At 37.1% G+C, this 21,750-nt stretch overlaps 3 protein-coding genes across 3 annotated transcripts; 1 reads left to right on the forward strand and 2 right to left on the reverse strand.

Annotated features, from left to right (window-relative positions):
- Nucleotides 1-8,709: 8,709 nt before the first annotated feature.
- On the reverse strand, nucleotides 8,710-12,912 carry LOC126732453 (bet1-like protein At4g14600). The gene is made up of 4 exons (XM_050435303.1): nucleotides 12,748-12,912; nucleotides 12,528-12,651; nucleotides 9,503-9,559; nucleotides 8,710-9,210 (listed from the first exon to the last, which is right to left on the reverse strand). The coding sequence occupies exons 1-4, from the start codon at nucleotides 12,768-12,770 to the stop codon at nucleotides 9,049-9,051; spliced, it is 366 nt and encodes a 121-aa protein (XP_050291260.1). The 5' UTR covers nucleotides 12,771-12,912; the 3' UTR covers nucleotides 8,710-9,048.
- A 1,024-nt stretch (nucleotides 12,913-13,936) lies between these two features.
- On the reverse strand, nucleotides 13,937-14,938 carry LOC126689771 (uncharacterized). Its single transcript, XM_050384950.1, has 2 exons — nucleotides 14,682-14,938; nucleotides 13,937-14,561 (listed from the first exon to the last, which is right to left on the reverse strand). The coding sequence occupies exons 1-2, from the start codon at nucleotides 14,936-14,938 to the stop codon at nucleotides 13,937-13,939; spliced, it is 882 nt and encodes a 293-aa protein (XP_050240907.1).
- Nucleotides 14,939-20,800: 5,862 nt separating this feature from the next.
- LOC126689772 (uncharacterized) lies at nucleotides 20,801-21,550 on the forward strand. Its single transcript, XM_050384951.1, has one exon. The coding sequence runs from the start codon at nucleotides 20,801-20,803 to the stop codon at nucleotides 21,548-21,550; it is 750 nt and encodes a 249-aa protein (XP_050240908.1).
- Nucleotides 21,551-21,750: the final 200 nt, after the last annotated feature.

Below are 21,750 nucleotides of genomic sequence, written 5' to 3' on the forward strand. Positions count from 1 at the left end.
TCTTAAGAAATAAAAACCCTACTTTTTGATCTTTGTTATGTTTGTTTTTCTTTAAAAATGTGTTTTTCTAACGGCAAACGGAGAGGTGGGTAACAGATCCCTAACGGAAGGCACCTCAGGTGGGCAAAGTGATAAGTTTTGAACCACGGGTAGGCACAGTGTAATCGGGCCTAACCCCAGGTGGGTTTACTGTAATTATCCCTTAAAATTAAAATTCTTTTAGGTGTATGTAGGGTCACAATTTGAAGCCCAAGCCCAAAATGTATGAAGTCTTGGTCCGAGGAACCCAATACAATGAATTTGTAGAGAATGGGTTGGAAACCTGGACTTTTGCGAATTAGATGATCGGCCAATAGGTTTTGATGATAAAGAAAGAAAGATAACAAAAGTTTATTAGGGAAAGACATCCTCGGATTTTACCCGAGAAGGTTGATTCTTAAATATTATTTTTAAGACTTTATTACAAGTCATGTACCCAGATTGCTCCCAGGCCCTTCTTTTTTCCCTTCTCCTCTATTTTATACTATCTTCCTCTCATTTCCACCGTCCATGTGTAGATTTAGATTGATAGTGCTGATACTTGTCCTGTCAACCCCTCCCTAAAGTCTTTGGGAGTGGTTATAAAGGCTAAAAAGCATGATTCAGTTAGTTGCAGAGCATTTAATGTAATAGTAGCATCTTTCTCTTAGATATTTCCATGTCTTCCTTTGTCATGTTGTTTCTCAATACTTATCCTCTTCCATGGAATGGTCCGGAATGTCGCTCTTAATGACAAACCATTCCCTTTGTCCTCGGCCTTGCCTAGTCGAGGAGGAGTTCTTCCTCGGATTAGGCCCTTGGCCCAATAAATACATAGATATGGGCTCCCTGGCCTTTCACCCCCACAATAGCCCCTCGAGATTCTTCTTTCCTACTCCATGGGGGGATAGGAGGATCTCGATGTGATAGTAGCCCCTTCGCGCCAATTTTACACCACTTCTGATTGCAAGGCGTCTTTTAACTATCCAAGTCGCGTTCCTAATATTTCGGTACATGAGGCGTGCCTTCATTAATATCTTTATGAAGTGACGCAGATCCAACGGTTGAGGATTTCTTTGGAAATTGAGCGGGATTTATCTTGTTTGTAACTCTTTCTTTGAATTTCGGGCGAATTCATTTCCACTAGATTTTGCCCTCTATATAAGACCCTCTGGAGGAATTGTTCTTCCTCATTTACAGATCCTTGAGTTCTGCAGGAATCTCAAGTTCTTAACCCTTCAGGCATTCCCAAGGACCCTGTCAAGATGGTGATCAAAGTCTAGGGAATGAGGTGGCCAAGGATAAAGGTAAGGGCAAGGAAACCAAGCCCTCCTCAAAAACCAAGGATACCGCCAAGATCTAGGATGACGCAGTTAAGGCAAAGGAAGCAGAGGCCAAAGACGTTCCTACCTTTCAACCAAGTAAGAAAAAAGACCCTCCTCCTTCAGCTAGGACCCAAAGCAGGTGTAGATCACATCAGATTTTTAGTGCGACAAAGTTTGGGTCTCACCTGGCAACATATATCATATGTGCACAGATGTGAAAGCGACCTAAGGTTGATCAAGCAAATCAACAAGGACAAGGATAGACAGGTTTCCTATTTCTCATCCTTGATAGCAGAACATCTTATAGTTAGGAGAAAAGGGGTCCATCAAGCGTTTCCACCTCTTCTTCTTTCTCATCACCGGTACCATCCATACTGGCTCGATTGCTGCTAGAACAAGATTGTGAATCAAGCGTTTCCACCTCTTCTTCCTTCTTATCGTCGGTACCATCCATACTGGCTCGATTGCTGCTAGAACAAGATTGTGAATCTACCATTCCTATAAGCTTTCTCTTTTTATAGTTAGCTTCAAAACAAGCCCGCCTAAGCCGCTTTGTATATGATGTACATTTCCTTTATTTAATAAAAAGGGCTGCACTTTTTACTTTATGAATCTTTCCTTTTTCTGCAATAATTATTTCATGAATGGGTGTGTTATTATTTTTCCCTCCAATGGGACTTAGAATTGATGTTGTTGATGATAACAAAAAGTTGTCACCCTAACTTTATCAAAACCGACAGTAGCACCCGGCCGCTAACTTTAAATAAGTTAACTATGTAGAAATAATCGTGTGCTCTATACTACGAACTGTGCAACCATCAAAGAATGTTGAATTTAAAGCAAGTGATCCGAAGGGAACATCGTGTACTAAGGTTCTGTTCAACATTTATAATGATGTCATAGCGTTAATTTCCCCCAAGCGTCTAGTCCAAGGACCCAGGCGTGCCTTAGGTTCTGTTTAAGCACTTTAAAGAGATGTCATAGTGTTAATTTCCCTCAAGCATCTGGTTCGAGGACCCAGGCATGCCTTAGATTCTGTTTAAGCATTTTGGAGAGATGTCATAGTGTTAATTTCCCCCAAGCATGTGGTCCGAGGACCCAGGCATGCCTTAGGTTCTGTTTAAGCACTTTACAGAGAGATGTCATAGTGTTAATTTTCCCCAAGCATCTGGTCTGAGGACTCAGGCATGCCTTAGGTTTTGTTTAAGCACTTTAAAGAGATGTCATAGTGTTAATTTCCCCCAAGCATCTAGTTCGAGAACTCAGGCATGCCTTAGGTTTTGTTTAAGCACTTTAAAGAGATGTCATAGTGTTAATTTTCCCTAAGCATCTGGTCCGAGGACCCAGACATGCCTTAGGTTCTGTTTAAGCACTTTAAAGAGATGTCATAGTGTTAATTTCCCCTAAGCATCTGGTCCGAGGACCCAAGCATGCCTTAGGTTCTGTTTAAGCACTTTAAAAAAATGTCACAGTGTTAATTTCCCCCAAGCATCTGGTCCGAGGACACAGGCATGCCTTAAGTTCTGTTTAAGCACTTTAGAGAGATGTCATAGTGTTAATTTCCCCCCAAGCATCTGGTCCGAAGACCCAGGCATGCCTTAGGTTCTGTTTAAGCACTTTAAAGAGATGTCATAGTGTTAATTTCCCCCTAGCATCTAGTCCAAGGACCAAAACATGCCTTAGGTTCTATTTAAGCACTTTAGAGAGATGTCATAGTGTTAATTTCCCCCAAGCATATGGTCTGAGGACCCAAGCATGCCTTAGGTTCTGTTTAAGCACTTTAAAGAGATGTTATAGTGTTAATTTCCCCCAAGCATCTGGTCCGAGGACCCAGGCATGCCTTAGGTTATGTTTAAACACTTTAGAGAGATGTCATAACTAGCCCCACTTCAAATCACCTTTGATTTGTAGTGCCATCAACATGTACCATTCTGGACAAAGGATCCCACGCAACGAGACAGTGTCAACTAATTTTTCATCCATGTGCTGTGCTTCTGTCATTTCATCTGACTAGGGTTCAGTGATCTCGACCACCAGGTCCATGAGAACCTGGCCCTTGACGGAGGCACGAGATATGTATTTGACATTAAAAGCCCCCAATATTGTTCTGCACGGAGCAATCCTCCGCGTAGCATGCGCCACGGCCAAAATGGTCTCCTTCACCAATGGTCGACATCTCGCTACATCGCCTCAGTACGTTGAGCGTTAAACTCACTAAAATACCAGGTTCCCACAGACGGCCCCAATTGTAGGGTCACAATTTGAAGCCCAAGCCCAAAATGTATGGAGTCTTGGTCCAAGGAGCCCAATACAATGAATTTGTAGAGAATGGGTTGGAAACTTGGACTTTTGCGAATTAAATGATCGGCCAATAGGTTTTGATGATAAAGAAAGAAAGATAACAAAAGTTTACTAGGGAAAGATGTCCTCGGATTTTACCCGAGGAGGTTGATTCTTAAATATTGTTCTTAAGACTTTGTTACAAGTCAGGTACCCAGATTGCTCCCAGGCCCTTCTTTTTTCCCTTCTCCTCTATTTTATACTATCTTCCTCTCATTTCCACCGTCCACGTGTAGATTTAGATTGATAGTGCTTATACTTGTCCCATTAGCCCCTCCCTAAAGTCTTTGGGAGTGGTTGTAAAGGCTGAAAAGCATGGTTCAGTTAGTTACAGAGCATTTAATGCAATAGTAGCAGTTTTCTCTTAGATATTTCAATGCCTTCCTTTGTCCTGTTCTTTCTCAATACTTATCCTCTTCCATGGAATGGTCCGGAGTGTCACTCTTAATGGTAGACCATTCCCTTTGTCCTCGGCCTTACCTAGCCGAGGAGGAGTTCTTCCTCAGATTGGGCTCCTGGCCCAACATATACATAGATATGGGTTCCCTAGCCTTTCACCCCCACAATGTACAAGTACAATTTATTTTTTAATCTTAAATTTTGAATTAATTCTTTTAGAATGATCCCCTCTTCATAAATAAATAGGAATTATTAAAAAAAATTATAAAAGTTTTTATTGATCATTGTAATTAGATATATTATATATAAAGACAAATATACAAAATTCAATTATTTTTTATATTTTAAAAAAATAGATTTTTTTTTTTAATCTTTTACACATACACACACACACATAGAGAGAGAGAGAGAGATTTCATTGATAATTGTTACACTATTTTTACAATTTGCCATAGTTTTTAAAATATTTTATAATATTTGTTTTTGAAAAAAAAAATGTCAAACTTGAACTTACATAATATACATCTTCCATGTAACTTAATTTTTTTTTTTTCATTTTAATTGTTATTCAATTTAATTATGTAGGGATGAAGGGTCCAAATAAGGATATTGGGTTGTGGACCACGCCCGAGGATGTCAAATAGCCCAAAGACAGATAAGTACTAGTGAAGGCAAACAGATTATTGGGCCGAGGAAGGTATCAAGTCATGATGAACAGTTGATGTTGTCCGAGGAGCAATCCCTCCTCAACCAACAAAGTGGAGGCCTAAAGTCCGACCCCTCATCAAGTACTGAGCAACAGGCAACCGTGCTTGAGAGGATAATCTTTAGAAAGAGATGAGTTAATAGAGAATTGAGAAATATCTGGGAAGAAAGCTACTACCACCATATTGAATGCTCTACATCTAACCCCCTGGCTACATTAATATGAAAATGATACCTGAATAGTAACTTTCAACCTTACAGCTACCCATAAAGACTTCAAGAATGTGCTAATGAGACAAATATCAAGAAGATTAGCAATCTAATCTATACGTGGAGGGCTAAGATGAAAGAGGGGGAGGGAATATAAAAGGGAAGAACTCCCTTATAGAGAGGATCATCAAAATAACCAAAGAGAAAACCACTATGTAACCAAGAGCTTGAATATTTGTATAAGTCTAAGAGAAATATATAAGAACATACCTTCCTCGGATCTGACTGAGGAGTAATTTTCTTTTTCAAACTGTTTGTTTTGCTCATCCTAATATTAACAAGCCTATTGTGATCAACATCAGTCCAAATTCCTATGTAAGTCTATCTTTACATAATTCCGTTTTCATTTTTTTTTAAAGTTTAGAAATTTGGATATTTTTCATTAATGAATTGGGATTTTGGCTTAATTTTGTTTTCAGCTATTTCAATTATTGAATTCATTATTTTTTCATGTGTAATATTAATATCTGTGTTTTTTTTATGAGAAAAAAAATAATATATGTGTTCTTAAAGGCTAAAGCACAATACAATTACAAACATTACTTTAAGTTAGGGTGTTATATTTATTTATTAGTAAGTTAAAATGTTACATTAAGTTAGGGTATTATAACTTTATTTATTATTAAGTTAGAATGTGTGATATATCTTATAACCATTTGAATAAAATCAACACTAAAACAAATAATTTAAATATTAAAATAAGAAATTAAAATTAAAATTCTTTTAGGTGTACAATTACAATTTATTTTTTAATCTTAAATTTTGAATAAATTCTTTTAGAATGATCCCCTCTTCATAAATAAATAGGAATTATTAAAAGAAATTACAAAAGTTTTTATTGATCATTGTAATTAGATATATTATATATAAGGACAAATATACAAAATTCAATTATTTTTTAGATTTTAAAAAAATAGATTTTTTTTTTTTTTGTTTTTATCTTTTATACACACACACACACACATATAGAGAGAGAGAGAGATTTCATTAATAATTGTTACACTATTTTTACAATTTGCCATAGTTTTTAAAATATTTTATAATATTTTTTTTTGAAAAAAAAATGTCAAAGTTGAACTTACATAATATACATCTTCCATGTAACTTTTTTTTTTTTTTTTTCATTTTAATTGTTATTCAATTTAATTATGTAGAGATGAAGGGTCCAAATAAGGATATTGGGCCGTGGGCCGCACCCGAGGATGTCAAATAGCCCGAGACGGACAAGTATTAATGAAGGCAGACAGATTATTGGGTCGAGGAAGGTATCAAGTCATGATGAACAGGTGACATTGTTCGAGGAGCGATCCCTCCTTGGCCAACAAAGTGGAGGCCTAAAGTCTGACCACCCATCAAGTACTGAGCAATAGGCAACCGTGCTTGAGAGGATAATCTTTAGAAAGAGATGAGTTTACAGAGAATTGAGAAATAATTGGGAAGAAAGCTACTATCACCACATTAAATGCTCTGCATCTAACCCCCTGACCGCATTAATATGGAAGTGATACTTGAACAGTAACTTTCAGCTTTACAACTACCCACAAAAACTTTAGGAAGGTGCTGATGGGACAAGTATCAAGGAGATTAGCAATCTGATCTATACGTGAAAGGCTGAGATGAAAGAGGGGAAGGGAATATAAAAGGGAAGAACTCCCTTACAGAGAGGATCATCAGAATAACCAAAGAGAAAACCACTATGTAACCAAGAGCTTGAATATTTGTATAAGTCTAAAAGAAATATATAAGAACATACCTTCCTCGAACCTAACCGAGGAGCAATTTTCTTTTCCAAACTGTTTGTTTTGCTCATCCTAATATTAACGAGCCTATTGTGATCAACATCTTAACTCATTTAACGTTCAGTAATAGGCCCACCCTCTAACAAATGCATTGTTTTGGGCTCATTGGGCCATTGTCTAAACTATACTGGGCTTTGGATCGAAACGGGTCCTTACAAATTATACTATCAAAATATTTTTTATTAAGCCGTGCATCGTATGAGCATAATACTAGTATATCATATTTTAGGGTGCCTTCTTATATTTGGAGCCTTAGGCCATTGCCTAAATTGATAAGTCTCTCTTGCATTGCAAAATGTACTAAAAATAAAAATTAACATCATATTTGTATTTATTTATAAAATAAATATTGATTAAATAAAATAATTGTGCCTTGTTTAATAATTCCTTAATCCCATATTGAACTTTTCTTCATGTCTTCTTCTCTTTGATATTGGTTAAATATTTTTTTTTTTAAAGAAAAAAAAAAGTTTGCTATTGGTAAAGTGAAGAAAACTGGAGAGTAATTGAGTAAAATATTGGTAAAGTGAGATTTGGTGGGAAATATAAAATGTAAAAGGAAAGGAAATTAACTTTTCACAAAATATTAGTTAAGGGAATTTTTGTCCAAGGAGATCAAAATCAACTTTTCAGCCCCTCAATATTTCAGCTTAATTTTAAAACTTTTATATTTTTTGGTTGCAAAATTTTAAAATTTTCTCCCATGACTTCATGCTAATTTTATATGATATGGGCATCGGATAAAGTATTCTTAAAGGGTCCCCAGGTAACATTTCAGCCACTTTTCTTGTTTATTACATCTCCCTTTACCAATTTGGTAAACCAAAATTTTTTTTTTTTTTAATGGGAATTTGGTAAATCAATTTGATTACCAATCATAATGTAATAACTTCGAAACACTATATGTCATTGTAGTTTGCCAAATGCTCTAAACCCTAAAAACTTTATATCGAAAAAAAATACTTTACAACTAAAACATTACCACTTAGCTCTACTTCTTACCACATTCTTGAAGCCGCGCACGGCGCACCAATAAGGAATATGAAGATAGAGGCTTTTGAAGGCAGACCTTTCGACTCTTCACAATCAGATAAGTTACATTACTCGCATTGCCACTCACCTGGTCCTAAATATGAAGTTATGATCACCGGAATTTATAGAACAAAAACAAACACCTTGCACAGTTGGAAGTTACCAAGAAGGCAACAAGAACATGCTTTTCAAAAACAAGAAGAAGAAGGTAAGATCAGAATTTATGTTGTTCCAATATTAAGATCCCAATCCGGTGCTTGTATGAACAAAACACAGATCACCAAGTTTTCTTTGACCAGATTAAGCAAACCTTGGCAGCTGGCACTGTCGATACGTGCATTATGCATGCCCTCCAGCTTATGGAACCAAGATTTTTGCACACAAATATTTTCATACTTTGTTCATACATTTTCTTTTACCAGTTGGTCTGATCTTTTATTCTTAACCCTTAGATGGTGTAAGCATATACCAACTAAATGAAGTGGAACAACCACCAGATTTCATAACCAACTGACATCTCAAGCCCTTTCAAGGATTTATATGAGTTAGGGATTCTCAAATGTTTGGAAATACAGGTGAAATAAAATACCATGAATAACACCATGTTTATTGAACTACAGAGAATGGTGTACTCAGCTCTGCAATTAAAGGTTAAAATACTATTTCAGTTGCATCATATTGCCCGCATCTATCCTACTCACCAGATTTCCAAGCGTTAGGTCCTCTTCTGCAACAAAACTGATTCCTACAAATGAAAGGATATATTGCTCTAGTGATATCAAATCAACAATACCATGGCATCATAAAAATAAGATAAAATAAAAAGGTGAACAGAGATGAGTCTTCATATACATTTCAATATATTCCATCCATTTTAAGTTGATGTCTCAAAACAATAACCTTTTCGGCATTGGCTAACATATGTAAGATGTTTCAAAGCGTAAGGCAAGCCTGTTGGAGAATTTTAGTAAAATGTAGATATTGCAAAATGGGGGATAAAAAGTCTTGAAACCTTCATAAAATAGAGCTTCATAACTTTAGCTGTAAAGGAGGTGCTACCATGCAACCTGTATCATAATACCTGGATATACATTGATGACTACAAAAGACCCTTTAAATTCACAAGTAGCAGCTCCTCTGTTTTAGTGTAAACTAGGTTCTCATCTTCTAGCTAGCTTGGACAATAGGTAGACTACACTGAAACAAACTAGTCCAAAAATAATCACTTGCAAGATATGATTTGAACTGTGCTGGGTGATGGTCCTATTCAACCTCCTCATGCCATTTTTCACCCCTTCCCCAGCTTGACCCATTGCCATTTGCTGTGTTAAAAACCAGAAGCAATTTGTCAGAATGCAATATGTTCATCCCTTCACCAAAATGGCAAATACTTTTAAGTGGAAGACCATGGCTTCAGCTGGTTCATGTGCATGTGTGTGGGCATGTGCGATCGTCTCTGTGTGTGTTTCCTTAATAGTCATTAAGTATTAGTGCAAAAGAGGAAAATCAGATAAGAAGCTTCAACAATGATCTCAATCAAGGCACCTGGACTAAATGTCCTTGTGACATTGGTTTTAGGAAGTAAAGGTTCAACCGTTCAAGCTATAAGTTTACCAAGTCAGCGAGGATATCATTCTGGATTCTGGTTTCTGCTTCAATTTCTTGAGCCACCTGCAAAGCAATACATAAATAAGAGTTTACAAGACTGAGGGAGAAAAAACTGAAAAGTCAATTGATAGATAAAAGGAAATTTCCATATATAGTAGGACTATTTCTTTTCTTCATAAGAAAAAAGGAAAATTGTCATATAGAATAGGACTTTTTTTTTTCCTTTTTAAACACAATGTGAGCCTTATTCTCAGAAGCTCAGAGCAGATTGACCCAGCTGGGTTATGAAGTCCCATGATCCCCCCTCTAATGGGAAGGTGACTTAATGAATCAGAAACAGGGCCATAGGCGAGTCAGCAAACTAAGTACAAGGCTTACATTAAACAATGTAGTTCCAATTTCGAAACAACCATTTAGTATGAAACCACTTGACCATAAGCAACAAGAACAACTCAAATTCTTATGGACATGCAATTACAGAATTTATGGGTTTTATAAAACAGTGCTAGACATTGCCTATCATAAATTCTGGGCTAATATTTGGCTCCAAGTTATTAACAGCATCAATAAGTCACAACACAAAAACCTCTGTTGATGACGGGTTGTGATTTAAAAGATTAAAAGGAAATGGAAAACATGGCTTGTAATCAAAACATATCAACATTATCTGTTCTAGGTATTGATAGAGGTGTAACCTCAGTAAAATTGGGCATTGTTCATCCCTGATAAAGCCAATATTGCAAAGCTTCTACACCTCTGTGCTAATTTTACTGGATTTGGCATCTTCCAAAATTTTGAGCACATGGGAGATGACTATTTTTTCCCTAGTATCTCTATATAATGAAATGCGAACACATCACAGAACTCTAAGAGGAGATAGATATACTACGTCACTTCTTTGGGAGCAACATGAGCAGTGATGAATGCCAGGTATAGTTCATCGTCTGTGGTCAAATTTCTCCATGACTTCATTTTCATGGGAGGAGTTTATATAATTTGGGTGGGGAGGTGCTCCCCCCTTTTTGACATTGTGCGTGTTGAGGCTAGGAGTTCTTCTTCATCTTCCTTGACTGGTTCATCACTGTCAGAACTCTATCAGTAAATTAGGACTACCATGAAGTTTGCTGCAAGAGCAACTAAATCATAAAATAAAAACTCTAAAGTCTCAGCCTTCTGTAGTGGACAACTCATGGCTTCAAATTATGACACGTCCGTCATTGCATAATCAGGGATGTACCCTGGGCTAAGAAGCAGTTACACTTCAAAACCACTGGTGTGTCCATCTTCGTGTCAAACATGTTGGGGACACTTCTGCATGAATGTCCTTATTGTGTTGGGAGAAATAAATAATTTTTAATTAAAAACAATCCTCCGATTTTAGATATGTTTTAAAAGTTTTTGACAGTTGTTATTTATTTTAAAAACTTAAAATAAAAATAAAATATACCTAGAAGTATATATATATAGATATATATTAATTGGGGTATCTCCACAGCGTCGTTTCCTAATTTTTCAAGAACTGTCATGTCATCGTGTCTCGTGTCATGCCAGTGTCCGCATTTGTGCTTCATAAATCCCAAGCCATACATCAAAAAGCTAATAACCTCCCCTTCCTCTAATGCCTGCCTTTGTGCCTTTGTCAAGCCCCCTCCCTTAATTTCCTTCCCATTTTTTTGTCCAAAATGATTTTCCAAGGTAGCCCATTTTTTGCAATATGTTCTTAGCAATAACGCCATAGCTAAAAAAATCTGACCTCCCTTCTGTAGCAATAGTCTCCACCTTCAAAGCATACATTTAAGCTACCGTGTTTAATATAATGAGGCCCGGGGGCCTCTTCTTCGCTATCAGATGTGATGCTAATGGTTGCCACATTAGATGAGCTATTCCTATTTTTAACTGTGGAGAGTCCAAAAGGGCTTTGAGCTCGGTGTTATAATAAATTCATAAGGTATTTCAATTCTTCTTATGGAAGGTGACAGATACTATACTCTTTGGGCTTCTGGGGTACTTTATCACGATTTTGCGTTAGGATCACCTCTTCTTTTGAACTAGAGTTGTTAACTAAGACTAGATCATAAAGTTAGGAATCTGCATAATAAGCTTTGACATTAGCTTCCAATTTGCAAAGAAAATTTTGTTTGTACTTCTTTTGTCCTCACTAACATATTTGAAGCATTGATGGTGGGTCGATGGAACAACAAAGCTCCCATGTGTCCAAGGGTAACCAGGGGTAATCACCTTCTTTATCTTTGATTTGATAAACCAAGAATTTTGTTGTCAAAAAACATTGTGATTGATACCTAGATAGCTAAAAAACTAAAACTATGGTGGACTTCCTTTGTAGGGTAGTCTCAGTTCCTGTTCTTTTAGGTAGTGAAATCTGTAAGGGTGATTGCAATTTTGGTAAAATGTCTAAGAGTTCAAAAAAATATTAGAAGCACAAAGAATATACAAGCATCAGATAGAAATAATAGTAAGACAAGTAAACAACCCATAAAATAGAATTACGGAAAATAATCACAGAATACCTTATTAAGATTTATGTACAAGATGCAAAAACCGATAAAGATGTTTTTTTACTCCAAAAATATTTGTATGCTCTGGTGTTTGAATAAGTGGTTGGAAAACTATGTTTTGAGTTTAAAATGAATATTTGTAAAATAAATAAATAAATAATAAATAAAAATAAAAACAAAACGGGAGTGGTGGTCACAAAACAAAGTTTTGGGTTTTAAAAACGATCTTCTAAATGGAAAATTACCATAAATGCGCATACTCTTGCTTTCACATGAATGGAGGGTCCAAAAAGCCTAACCACAGACCCTATGTAATGCAACATCAACACACTACCAAAGAAGTAGAATCAAGCTATAAAAGTTCAGATTCAGAATGCAGATTCAAGCAGCATCAGGATATTAATGACCTTGAATGGCACTTTATTTTGTGTAATTTATAAAAATTGATTAACCAAACTCAAAACCCATGACTCCAAAAAAAAAAAAAAAAAAAAAAAAACAGAAACGTAACGTACGGATTTAAGTCGTCGAACTTGGGAATGAAGGCCGGAGATTTCCTCGTCGAGGTCCCCATGCACTGGATCAATCCTTAATTGGACTTCATCGGAATTCGCAGCTTGTCTCACACTAAGACCTTCCCTGCACAACCACCACAACAACAACACGTTAAAAGCAGAGTCAGATCGCAAACGAGGAAATTACTGAAAACAGGGATTTTGGTTTGGTTGCTTCTACCTTGATCGATAAGGATTTGCCATTCAGAATTCGGAATTGGATTTGGAATTGAGAATTCAATTCCTAAATCCTAACCGTATAACGGAACGGAACCAGGTTTGGAAACTTGGGGGGATCCAACCTAGCCTAGACAGGGCGTGTTTTTTTGGCAGTATGATGAAGATTTTATAATTATCGGTTTCGTGTTCTGGACTGGGCCGAACAAAAATCATCACGCATCTCACTGATTGATCTTTGGTATGTATTATGAGGCTTATGAGCTGGGCTTGCTTTGTTCTACCACGCCTATTTTCCTGGCAAAAATGGCCCATTACCATCAATTTTGGAAATAATTTGCCCAGAAACACTGTTTCTGAACTATATAGCAATGTACCACTTTTTCTGGTACTCGAGCTTGGTGAGCTCGAGTACCATGTTTTTTTAATCCACTGTCGCCCCATATTCAAGGAGCCCTATAGTGGCGTTTTTAAGCCCTATAGTGACGTTTTCGGACCCTATAGCGGCGTTTTTAAGCCCCCATACCGGGTTAAGGGGCCCTATAGTGACGTTTTCGGGCCCTACAGCGGCGTTTTCCTGCAAAATTTTTTTTATAAGTCCCCATAATAGGTTCAAGGGGCCCTATAGTGGCGTTTTTAAGCCCTATAATGACGTTTTTGGGCCCTATAGCGGCTTTTTTTTTTTTTTTGAGAAGATGTTTGACCAATGAAAAGATGGTACTCGAGCTCACCAAGCTCGAGTACCATAAAAAGTGGTACATTGCTATATAGTTCAGAAACAGTGTTTCTGGGCAAATTATTTCCAAAATTGATGGTAATGGGCCATTTTTGCCCTATTTTCCTTCCTTCTTGTCAATAGGCCCATGGACTTATTGTTGTATCAGGCCTAATAACTTAAATCCACAAATCTGAGTTTGAATTTGACTCATTCGTCCTTAAGTCGACTTTAAAGTTTAAAACATGTCACAATCACAAACAGCCCAATTTTGTGCTCGACTCTTTAGAATATGATCAATAGTTCTTGAACTGCCTTAAAGAAAAAAAAAAGGATAAAATATCAAAGACCTTTTGTAAAATATGCTGATTTGTTTCGTTTGATTATTCGTAAAGAAAAATAAAAAAGTAGGGCCGTCGACAGAAAAGATTGTGTGTATCTTTTTTATTTTTTTGAAAATGGACTGGGTGTCATTCAATTAATCAAAAACAGAATCGTCCAAATACAAAGCCTCAAGGGCCGGGTGGGGTTGTTCTTCCAACCAAACATGTTCCTCACTTACAAATTTAGCAAACCGAGCCAAAGAATGAGCCACACCGTTAGCACTACGTCTAACATAGTTAGCTGAAAGCTTACGGAACTTCAACGCCAGGCAGCGAGCATCCTCATAAATATTTCCCAGCATGGAATTATCAGGTTTTGTGGCTGTCAAACCCCTTATAACAGTAGTGTTATCTCCCTCGACAACCACCTCTTGAAATCCAGTCTCCACAGCAAACTCCAAGGCTCTCCGACACGCCAAAACCTCTACTTCTTCGCTGCTGGATACCGGAGGACCCTTCGCTGACAGCGCTGCCATCACAGCCCCCCTGTTGTTCCTTATAACAGCACCAAAGCCCGTCGACTCTGTATCTGGGAAAACTGCCACATCAAAATTTAGTTTGTACAAATTTCCTGAAGGTGGACTCCATGTCTGCATAACAACCGGATTTGTATGGACAGCCAGCTGGACTTGTGAAGCTTTAAACTCACCAAGCAATTCCGATGCCCGTGAGTTTAGTCTTGAAGGATCCTGGACTTTCCCTCCATGCACCACCGTGTTTCTGTGGTTCCATATTAACCAGCAGTGGACCCAAAATAGCTCTAACTCTTCCTCAGACAGTCTAAGGAGTAAGTTTTCTATCAGCTGCATGAAATCCCTATGTGCCGTGCCTACTTTCTACAGTCTACGGGGACCACCTGCCCACACGTCTTGTGCTGCTCCGCACTCCCAAAGCACATGGAGAACTGATTCTGGGACCTGGTTACATCGTTCACAGTAGGCATCCGGGGCTACTTTCCTGCGAAATAAATTCTCACGTGTAGGCAGAATGTTTTGGCAAGCTCTCCATGCAAACACCCGGATTTTATTTGACACTTTCATCTTCCAAACTTTTGCCCAAACCTGAGATCCTTCCTCCAATTTTGAGCACTCCCCCATATCCTTTTCTTGCTTTTGAATTAATTGGGCAATGTGGTACCCTGAACGCACCGTGTACTCCCCACTCTTGGTGTGGAGCCATATCATAACATCTGAAACCAATCTGTGGCTCAACGGAATGCGAAGGATGACTTCTGCATCCTCTCTATGGAATGCATCAATAATGAGTTCCCAGTCCCAGGTCTTAACCCGCCAGTCAATGAGCTCGGAAACTCTCCATTCCCACTCATCCACACGTGGTGGATGGAGTACTTTGTGTGTAGGATGGTTAGGAATCTAGCTGTCCTTGGTGACCCGAATAGAAGACCCATTGCCTACCCTCCAACAGCCACCTTTCCTTAAGATAGGTTGAGCTGCTAGTAAGCTCTTCCATATATAAGAACTATTTGGGATGTCTGTAGCTTCAAAGAATGTACCATGTGGAAAATATTTCACCTTAAAGCACTTATACACCAAAGACTCCTGTTGCACCATCGAATTTTATATTTAATTTGTCCAAATCAATCAATTTGACTGATTAAAAATTAAACGCATAAGGTGCGATGAAACTTGAGATTCCTATTGCACCATCGAATTTTTAATTGCAGTTGCTTGCATGCATCGCACAAGGAAGACAAATATGGCATTTTCAATGTCCATAAATAATGTGGTCTGCAACTGTGCATTGTGCAACTCATATTTATGAGCTGGATAACGAGATAAGGTTATTCTTAATTCTTCTTTCTTGGTGCAACTTTCTTACATTCTTTTCTTTTGCTTTTCTTCATTTGCGATGGAAAAGTGAATTTTTTTTTTTATTATTTAAATACTGGTTTGGATTGGTATAGCTAATTTGTTTGACATAAGGTTTAAAAAAATTTATTATATAAACAGGAAATACAAAATAAAATAGAAACCAAAGCAAACAGAAAGTGTAACATGTTTTGCATTTGGGATAAAAAAAAAAAAAATGTAAGTTGTTGGAGAGATAAACACCTTGGAGTAATTAATATAATATATAGAGACACATTTTAACCCCAAAAAACCTAAGTCCAATGGATATGTGCTAAATTATATTATATTAACCACTCATTCTTCTTATAAGATCAAAAAAAAAAAAAAAAACCACTCATTCTTCTTATCATTATTCAATGTGGGACTTCACTCACACGTGTAAACATAATATAAGTTTTTTTTTTAATATTTAAAATCAATAAATATAATGATGATAAAGGAAATTTGTTCCATAAATGTCATAGAAACACAAAACTATTGGCAACAGAAGTGTAGCATCAGCAAGTAGAATTACAATTAAAAAAATAAATTGCATAGGCACAATTCTTGTAATAGATAATTAAATGAAAAACTTTTTGTTTTTGAGAATGAAATGAAAAAATAATTGAATGTTAGTTTAGAATATATTTTTAAAAATGTTTTATTAGAAAATAAAAAGTAATTAAATTTTATTTTTTATATTTCTCATTAAACTTTTAAAAACTAACTAGCCTCTGACCACACGCTTACGCGCGTGCTCAGATGCTCTTCTATTTTTTGGGTAATGGATAATTTAGAGTATTTATTATAATTTGGGATTACTACATTTTCTAATAACAAAAAGAGCAATTCTTCTGTTTTTTGGATAAAGGTTAATTTAGAGTATTTATTATAATTTGGGATTATTACATTTTCCAATCACAAAAAAAAAAAAAAAAAAAAAAAAAAAAAAAAAAAAAACCTAAGAGTGTGATGAAAAATTATTTCTCCACATATGATACTCATCACACCCTTAAGTTGTTGTTGTTGTTTTTTTTTTTTTTTTTTTTTTTTTGTGTGTGATGATACTCATCACACACGTGCTCAAAGACCAGTTATTTATATGTTATGCATTTATATGGCAAACAATGTAGCTTGCAAATCATGGTTGTTGACGTTTTTTATGATTATTATTTAATTATTATTTTCATTAGATGTTTGGAAAAAATATTTTAGATTTTAGGTTATAAAATATTAATCAATATGGGCCAATAACTTTTTTTTTTTTTTTTTGGGAGAAGATTGCATATGCTTAAGCTAACTATTGTGATTATTTAATATTTAGATCACTATTTACATCAAACATAGAGTTCAATATATAACTAATTTGTTTTCATAATTACACACGTTTTTTCAAAATGTATTTGCATTTTTCAATGGCAATGCATGGGTTTTTTTTTTTTTTTTTAACGTAGAATAACTTTTTTTTTTCACCATACCTTGCAAAATATATCTTTTAAGGTGTAAATAATTCTTTCTTTTTTGCAGTTGATTCACCTTGCAAGATATATCTTCTTCTCTCTCTCTCTTTTTTTTTTTTTTTTTTTTAATGTAAAAAGTTATAATAACTTGCAAGAAAATTAATACCAGTATGACAACTATTAAGAGAATATAAATGTTACATGTATTGGGAAAATTATTAGGTACTCCCGGAATATCATAAATGCGTATTCTCTCCTCTCACATGAATAGTAGGTTCCATCATAAATTTAATTAGTGGGACCCACCATTCATGTGAGAGGAGTGAGTACGCATTTAAAGTACTCCGTGAGTATACAATAATTTCCCCCATGTATTGATATATACAAACATAATTAGGGTCATTCCTTTATTGAGCTATCTTTTTGACAACTACATTAATGACAATCACTTTAAATTGTCATGCCAGTCATAATACAGTACTCAAGTATTAGTGTATCTCACCGAACTCATCCAAATTGGCTTTTTTTTTAATGCAATCCAACAATGTTGTCAATAAGTTAACTTGGAAAAGAAAGAGAGAGAGGAAAAAAAAAAAAAGATTTCAGTTAAAACTTAAAACACATCCATATTGGCCTTTATGCAGTTCAACAAAGTTGTGTATAAGTCAAACATGAAAAATAAATAAATAAATAAATAGAGAGAGAGAGAAGAGGAAAGAGAAAGGAAAAAAAAAAAAAAAAACTAAATTTTGGTATTATTATAAAAATTAGCTGTTAAAATACTCACAAATTAAAATAACATTATGCACTTATGTAGTAAACAAACTAATAACATATCAGTGAAAAGGACTTTTATTTTCCGCCATGTCAAACTTCATCTTAGATAATACCATGCATGTTAAACAAACTATGAACGTGTCAACAGTTTTATTTATTAAATAAATATGAATGGGATTTTATTTCCTAAAATGAATCAGAAAAAAGAGGGAACTTAAGGAATGCTATTTTAAGTGTATGACCCGAAGTAAACAACTTATGTATTCCTATATTGTTGCAAAATACAAAACCATGAACCACAAAAGAAAAAGGAAAATAATAAAAAAGAAAACCAAGCAAACAAAAACGTAATGATGAGGAAGAGCAGACTTTTCCATACAAGATTTGCAGATTCACTTAAAAACGAAAAATATATATATATATATATATATATATATATATATATATATATATAGAAATATCGGTTATATGTTTTTTTGTTTTATCTATCTAAAAAAATATCATTTAAAAAAAAAATTAAGGTTTATGGTTACATATCTTCCTTTCCAGTAGTGTCGATTGTGCAGCTCTATCACAAAATGGCTCTAGCAAAAAATTTGCATGAACAAAAAAAATACTTTGTCAACCAAAATTTAATGAAACGTAAGAATAAATTTAATGACTACCAAAATTTAAGGTTTAATGTTGCATACATTCCTTTCCAATTGTGTTGATTGTGCAATTCTATCATAAAATGGCTCTAGCAAAAAATCTGCATGAACAGAAAACAAATTCAGTGAATATATTGTGTACAAAGAGGATGTCGTACCAAAATTAAATGTTTACATACCTTTTCAATAGTATTTGTGGGGGCCGGTTAATCAATAAATTATTAAAATCGTGTTAATTGGGCCTGTGGCCCATCCGAAAACGTAAAACTGCCCGAGGCCCATATCAAGTTATAAGGATAACCAAACGAAAGGAAGAGTAGATATCACGTGAGGTGAGTTCAGTATTCGTCCGAGGACAAAATCCTTCTCGACAATATGAGTTCGAGAACGACCTAAACTCCATGTTGTTACAAACGCACTTCAGAGCTACGTTACCACTAAAGGTGGGACATGAGACCAAGGGTAAGAAAGAAAAGGTAAACAAATATCTTTAACGACAGCTGCCTCTGCATTAATTGTCTCTCAACCAACTCTCTGGCCGCATTAATGTGGAGGTGATGCTTGAACAGTGATGAGGCAGCCTTACAGCTGCTGGTTGGAGGTTCCAGAAGGTGTTGGATGGGACAGGAAGGGATCCCCCGAACCTAACCTACACGTGTGTGGTGAAGATGACACCAAGAGGGCAGTATATAACATGGAAGAATGCATTGAGATAAGGGGATCGAAACTTTTAAACAAAAAGTACTTAGAAGAAAACCTTATGAAATAAAGAACTGAACTTGTTTCAAGGAGAAATTGATCGTTATATTAGTGCTAATCCATCTATAAACGTTAAGTTTAATCGTTTTTCTTTTAGAGTTAACCTAGTTCTTTGACATCCACGCTCTACAAATTTATTGTTTGGGCCTTTAACGTTCGAACCCAATACGAATTTGGGATCGTTACAAATTGAGTCCTTACAATTGGCGTCGTCTGTGGGAAGAGCTTGATCTAACTTCAAAGAAATCCGGTGCAACGTTCATGATGGAGGAAGAAGGTCCACATCACTACGTAGCAGGACCACATCAAGTAGATGCCAACCCACACCAAGCAGAGTCAAGGGGCTCCCAGCATGGTGATCCGCACCGGAGTCCCAAACGGAGAGAAGGCCGTGGGGGAGTGTGCACACAACTCATACCACCAAAAGTCGCTCTCGTGGGAAAAGTCATGTTTCCCATGCAAAAAATGACAGGAACCTGCAACGTGAGATTGACGAGTTGAAAAGAGAGTTGTGTCATGCCCGGCGAGAACGTTCCCCACGATGCTCCGAACCATCATCCGAGGAGACGGATGGAGCTAGTTATAGGCGGAGATCCAGAACTCCGCCTAGTGAGACTTTCTCCTATGAAGAGGAGCACGGCCATCGACATAGGTACAAAAGCCCGCCTAGCAAGGGTTTGGGGAACAACGCTATGAACAAAGCGTTAAGCCAAGTCTCCAAATCACCCTTCACAAGGAATATAGAAGATGCGACCCTTCCTTGGCGATTCCACCAGCCTACATTCACCCTATATGATGGCCGGTCAGACCCAGTAGAATATGTTAGCCATTTTAGCCAAAAGATGGGTATCTACTCCAAGGACGAGACCTTGATGTGCAAGGTCTTTCCATCAAGTTTGGGCCCGATGGCGATGAGATGGTTCAACGGTTGAAGGGCCAACTCTATTGAGTCCTTCAAAAAGCTTACCCAGGCTTTTGGCGCTCGCTTTACCACTTGTAGTAAGGTTCCTCGGCCTTTGAGATCCTTGCTGTCAATGTCGATATGAGAAGACGAGACTCTCAAAACTTATTCAGATAGATACTGGGAAATGTTTAATGAAATAGAGGGAGAGCATGATGATGTGGCCATCAATACTTTCAAGGCTGGCCTTCCAGCCGAGCATGATTTAAGGAAATCTCTAACTGATAAACCTGTTACCAGTGTACACCAGTTGATGGATAGGATTGATAAGTACAGAAGAGTAGAAGAGGACCAACTTCAGGGAAAAGGAAAAGCTAAGGTAATCCCTCAGGAGAGGAGGGATTTCAGGTCGGACCGTTACAATAGCAATCGACCTCGAAAAGACTTCGGGGGGCAATTAGGTTCTGTTGACACCCAGGTGGTTAATGCAGTGTTTCGGGAGCCGGTGCAGCAGGTATTGGAGAAGATAAAGAATGAGCCCTTTTTTAAATGGCCAAACAAGATGGCAAGAGAGACTAAGAAACGCAACCTGAACCTATATTGCCACTATCATCAGGATCATGAGCACACGACGGAAGATTGCAGGAATTTATGGGACCATTTGGAGCAACTGGTCCGAGAGGGGAAATTGAAGCAACTCTTGCATCATTCCAGTGGTAGGGGAGGCCAAACATGCTCAGAGATGCGTGGGAACGCTTATTCAAGATTCCCCCTTGGCACGATAAACGTTATCTTTGCCGCCCCCGGGAGGACTGGATCTTGTCCTTCCAGGGTACTGTCGGTGTTCCGACCTCCGGCCGAGGACCATTTCCAAGTGTCGAAGAGAGCCAGGGCGGACGTTCCCCTGATTTTGGGCTTTTCAGATGAGAATAAGGTTGGAACCAAACAGCCCCATAATAATGCTCTGGTGGTCACGCTGAGAATTGGTGGGTACGATGTCAAAAGGGTGATGATTAATCAAGGTAGTGCTGTTGATATAATGTACCCAGATTTGTATAAGGGACTAGGTCTGAGGCCAGAGGACTTAGCAGCCTACAGTTTCCCTCTGGTGAGTTTTGAGGGAAGGATGGTCGCTCCAAAAGGACAGATCAGACTACCCGTGCAAAACGGTATGGATGTGGTGGAGGTGGACTTCATTGTTGTAGACGTTTTCTCTCCATACACGGCTATTATGGGCAGAACTTGGCTTCATACCCTAGGAGCAGTCTCATCTACTCTGCATCAGAAAGTGAAATACCCATCTGAAGGATAGGTATTGGAGATAGTAGGAAGCCCGGTTGCAGCTCGGTAGTGCCTGGTAGCGGCTATACAACATCGGCCAGAGGCAGAGACCTCGGCCACCGCCGATAATGGATTATAGCAATTAAAACCCCCAGCATTACCCTTAAATGGACCAGCCAACGAGGTAGAATGTGAAGATTTGGAGAGGGTAATTGTTGTTGATGATCCGGA

This window comes from Quercus robur, chromosome 6, assembly GCF_932294415.1.
Source record: "Quercus robur chromosome 6, dhQueRobu3.1, whole genome shotgun sequence".
NCBI classification, from domain to species: Eukaryota; Viridiplantae; Streptophyta; class Magnoliopsida; order Fagales; family Fagaceae; genus Quercus; species Quercus robur.